Source organism: Limulus polyphemus, unplaced genomic scaffold (genome assembly GCF_000517525.1).
Source record: "Limulus polyphemus unplaced genomic scaffold, Limulus_polyphemus-2.1.2 Scaffold388, whole genome shotgun sequence".
NCBI classification, from domain to species: domain Eukaryota; kingdom Metazoa; phylum Arthropoda; class Merostomata; order Xiphosura; family Limulidae; genus Limulus; species Limulus polyphemus.
Window position 1 is genome coordinate 307,601 of NW_013665998.1, and position 5,236 is coordinate 312,836.

General features: G+C 35.4%; 1 protein-coding gene across 1 annotated transcript; it reads right to left on the reverse strand.

The window, feature by feature from the left end:
- Positions 1–3,339: 3,339 nt before the first annotated feature.
- On the reverse strand, positions 3,340–4,068 carry LOC106457892 (achaete-scute homolog 1-like). Its single transcript, XM_013917343.2, has one exon. It carries the CDS (start codon positions 3,979–3,981, stop codon positions 3,340–3,342), a length of 642 nt encoding a protein of 213 aa, XP_013772797.2. The 5' UTR covers positions 3,982–4,068.
- Between the last annotated feature and the right edge of the window lie 1,168 nt (positions 4,069–5,236).

The window sequence follows — 5,236 nt, forward strand, 5'->3', positions numbered from 1 at the left end:
GAATTCTATCTTAAACGTCTACTATATGAATTTCTCCACTGCAGAAGAGTGCTGAAGGCCCTTCTTTGGAATGTTGTGTTCTTTATCTCTATATCATTTAGCAGCCTTGGTGTATAAATATATATCTTCAAAAATGCTATGACATATGCTTTCAACTTGGAATCTACCTAAGGGGGAATTGCACTTTCGAATGGTCGTCTGCAATTTGCCGAGGACCATATATATATACATATATATGAACGCTAAATATGCTACTCTTGGCAGCTCACCTCCCACTGATAATGGCCCGGCATGGCCAAGTGGTTAGGGCGCTCGACACGCAATCTGAGGGTCGTGGGTTCGAATCCCCGTCACACCACACATACTCGTCCTTTCAGCCGTAGTGGCGTTATAAAGTGACGGTCAATCCCACTATTCGTTGGTAAAAGAATAGCCCAAGAGTTGGCGGTGGGTGATGATAACTAGCTGCCTTCCCTCTAGTCTTACACAGCTAAATTAGAGACGGCTAGCGCAGATAGTCCTCGTGGAGCTTTGCGCGAAATTCAAAATAAACAAACAAACCCACTGACAAAGACACTGCACTGTATTAGCAGATCGTTCTAGTAATGTGCAAATAACTGTCCGTAATTTTCATCTGATAGTCCAAGCAAATGTGTCTCATTATCAAAGTACTAACGGAATCTTGAAAAAACACAGTGTGGAATCTAAAACTCTTTGTATTATTATTATTTTTTATTGTAATAAACTCTGAGCTTTTTCTATAACGTTCAAGTTATATCTTACAGGACATTTTGTGTAGGTAAATAAAAAGTTACCAAGTAAAAAATAATACATATACTAACAATTTATTTTAGATATAAACTGAGAAAGTTTTTCCAAAAACAGGTTCGAATCCCCATCCCACTAAACATGCTCGCCCTTTCAGCCGTGGGGGCGTTATAATGTGACGGTCAATCCCACTATTCGTTAGTAAAAGAGTAGCCCAAGAGTTGGCGGTGGGTGGTGATGACTAGTTACCTTCCCTCTAGTCTTACACTGCTAAATTAGGGACGGCTAGCGCAGATAGCCCTCGTGTAGCTTTGCACGAAATTCAAAAACAAACAAACAAGTGAGATGGCTTATTTAGTTAATATCTAGTTTGTTATATATTAGTCACAAGTTTATGCTTTCTTCTGTAAATCGTTTAGACTACATCTAATTTGTAATATTTTAGATAGAATCTACGTTATCTTCTGTGAGTGACTGGTATTAGTTAACGACAGTTATGCAAGTGATTGTAAGAAATAATGAAGGTATAGAGAGATTCTGGCTACCTCCGTTCTTATATAATGTTCTTATTTATTGTCATTTATAACCATTAAAAAATAAATCTGGAGATGTGCAAAACAGATCTTATAAAGATTCAGTAGGTGAAGAATTGTTCAATTTTATGTGACACTTAAAATTCTTGGAATAATAATCTGATGTTGAAAGTATTAGAGATTATTATTAAAAAGAACGTAAATATTTTGATATATGCCTAAGCATGTGAAACCAGTTTAACTTATAGTGTTAGCGGGGTTAGTTTTCTGTTAAAATATCTTAGAAAATAAAACTTAACAAGTGGTTAATGACTAATGAGAACTATGTACTTTGAGTTCTGTAATATGTTGATTAATACTTTTGTCTCTAACCAAAATATCACAGTCAGTTCTTTCTACTAAAACACGGTAATCTAAAATTCATTGACCAATTGTTTATGAAATCCAACATATTTCTTTGTTTAGATATTTGCTGAGGTCTCACATGGCCTGGAGATTAGGGCGCTTGAATCTTCGTCAACGAATATGCTCGTTCTTTCAGCCGTGGGGACGTTATAATCTAACGGTCAATCCCACTATTCACTGGTAAAAGAGTAGCTCTATAGTTGACAATCTGCCTTCCCTCTAGTATTTCACTGCTAAACGAGGGACGGCTACTCATGTAACTTTGTGTGAAGTTCAAAACAAATATGATATTTTGCACAAATCTACACAAGGGCTGTCTGCACATAGCCGTTCCTAATTTTCAGCTGCCAGACTAGAGGGAAGGCAATACTAGTCACCAGCCCCTCAACGCCAACTCTTGGGCTACTCATGTCTGACCGAATAGTGGGGTTTTACATTTGTGTTTTTGCGAATCCACGGACCTAAAATGCGAAGTACATTTCTACGTCAACAGGACGTTATCCACTTTACCAAACCCGGCCCACTATAATTGAACAACATACAAATTAGTGTTGAGGAGATATGTTTAACTTAATAAATATCTTCCGAAAGGTCAGCGATAAGTTTCCGAACTTAAAGGGCTAGAATCCGAGATTTGATTCCTCGCTGCACACAGTTTTATAAATAATATTTTAAACAGTTTTTTTATAATACAATATGAAAGAAATAATAAATTATAAATAAACGCTTCCGAGAAAATTCATATTAAAAATTTTATTTCATAAAGTTCAAAAATATTGTGGTCAATTATCTAATTATATATTTATATAATTGTACAATTAAACAATGGTTACAAAAATAAATTTTTATACAAAAATAGCTTTTGGTATATATATATATTAGTTATAAAATTTCTGTAAACAATCCTACTCTGTCTAAATTAGGCTTGTAGAATAATATAGAGCTGGAAAAATCTATCATTTTTTACAACAATTTTAAAATTAGAAACAAATCACTGATACGATTAGAATACTTAAATTCACAACTTTTGAACGTCTAAAAATTGTAAACTTCTTAATTGTAAAAGCTTTACAACATCTTTATTTAAATATATATTTTCAAAATGTAAACTGTTAAACATCAAAACTTTAATGTATCTTTAGTCATAATAAAGTGGACAATAAAACTGTAACTGCTTTAGACGCCACTGAATTGGGTTACAAATTCCCAATAGCACTAATTTTCATGCTTTTGTTGTTACTTCACAAAATGATGCAAGCCAAGGTAGAAAAGCAAGAACGACAACTGGAATTTTTCGAGAAGTGAACGTAAACGTATTGAATAAACACTATCGTGTTCGTGTTTAGTATTTACATTTATACAATGAAAGAAGAAACACCAATTTTTACAATGACATTTTTGTTCTAAAAAAACAATTTTAACATCGCCTAAAAGCTAGATTTTACACATTTAACAGCACGAACTATAAGTATAAAGTATGCAATTTTTATTACTTGGAGATTTAACGATTAAATATTAAATTTAAACTGCAGAACAACATGAATGACCTTAACTGTACACATTTTTCTTACTTTTACACATAGATACAAGTGTTTGCTTGAAGTCTTACCAGTAAGCATAGCATACACGCGCTCTATAACCATGCCATGTCCAATAGTTCATCCCCATCTAAGTTTACATAGTCTGTTAGAGTTCGTGGAGAAGACAAATCAGAGACGGGGGATCTTATCAAGGAACTTTCTGCTTTAGAGGGAACAATCATTCCGTCAGAAGTGGGTGATGACGTCGATGAGGACGGAAAGAATGAACTCACGTTGCTAGGTGCCGGAGACTGCATTTCGTGGTAGCCATGAAACACGGATATAGTCTCTGTTTCGTGTTTAATATTTGGAGAAGTGCGATTCTCGTCGTCTTCCGTGAGAAGTTGTTGTAGTCGTTTAATGTACTCTACCGCCGAGCGTAGCGTTTCCACTTTACTCATTTTCTTCTTTGTAGCGCCACCGGGCACGTGCTGGCGTAGCGTTGCAAATCCTCGGTTCACGAGGCGCACGCGGTTTCGCTCGCGTTCGTTTCTCCTTGCCATAACGCTCGGGCGATTATGTGACGAACAGTAACTGTATTCGTGCACTGAAGACCAACGTGCTGGTAACCTATCCACTTCAGACAGGCCTCGAGAAGCGGATTGAGAGCTTGTTAACGGGCTTCCAAAGGGGACGTTAGTGATCGGTATTACTCCAAACATTTCGTAACTTCCTTCCATTCTACAGTGCTCCATTGAATCAAATAAAGTTGTATAACTTCTAAAATGTCTACGTTAAAACTCACTAGCAGAAATGTAACTTCAACATCTGGATAATCATATGGTTAAAGGAACACTGCCTTGCCTTAAAATGCAAAATCTTACTCCTGCCTCGACGTGTTTGAAGTGTAAGTATTGAAGCCTGGGTCTATCACTGAATCCCGCTCACAACAGTTTTTACTAAAATACCCAATAGCAGCAAGGAAAGAATAAACCCTCCTACTCAAATACTCTAAGGGACGTCAAGAATAGAAAGCTCCGCCTCCAGTTATAAGTTTTCTGTTCTTCGCCAATAAATGAGCGGTAGAACGTGTTTGGCGCGTGCCTTGTAATGCCAGAGTACAGCATTAGCTCAAGGCAAAACTATGGTCACGTGCTTTTTTCTCACAATACCCACGACCTAAAAGAATGGGACAATGTGACATTTCTATAAAACGCAGTCGGCAAAGAGAAAACTCCTTAAGATAGATTCGACTGTCATTTACATTATCTCTGTGTGCTTCATTATACTTTTATTTGGTCGATTATAATCGTAACAAGGTGATGGTAATATCTTATTTAACTAAATAGCTATTGACGAATAAAACTATCAGATTTCAGGCTTAGTTTAGGTCGGTCTTAGCGACAACTGGATACGCACATGGCTTCTCAGATTGATAACAATGAAAGTAGGATTGTAAAAGTAATTAATTTTCTTGAAGAGTAGAATACAACTGAAAACTCGAACTGACGTTACTGTTGATAAATCATTTTTTTAGTAATTAAATATGTTTTTAACGCTATTTATTATTGCGTTTATAAGAACAGTATTCATTAGGCAATTGATCCTTATTGTTTAGAAAAAAAAAAACTTGCGTAGGATAATGTATCACCAACAAAAAACGTAATTATACGCACACTCACATTATCTGAACACACCTATACATTAATATATTATAATATATCGTTTTTACGAATAAAATACACACACGCAAATAAACGAAATAAAAATAATTAAAAACAAAGTTTTATTTCACTGAACTGATATATATATATATATATTAATACAGATATTAGTGTCATGAAGAGGAAAACTCTGAACATTTAAGTCATATAAAACTGGAAAAAGCTCTGGACTACTATTTGATCCTTACAGGATAAATTCTAGGGCTTTTGCTGTATCACAGACTGCTTTTGGGCTGTACGAATGCCTAAAGACTTTTTCAACAAGACTTTTGATAACAGTTTTGTT

Bases quoted from the DNA above. Each gene is read 5' to 3' on its own strand.
- LOC106457892 (XM_013917343.2), bottom strand. From the start codon at position 3,981: ATGGAGCACTGTAGAATGGAAGGAAGTTACGAAATGTTTGGAGTAATA.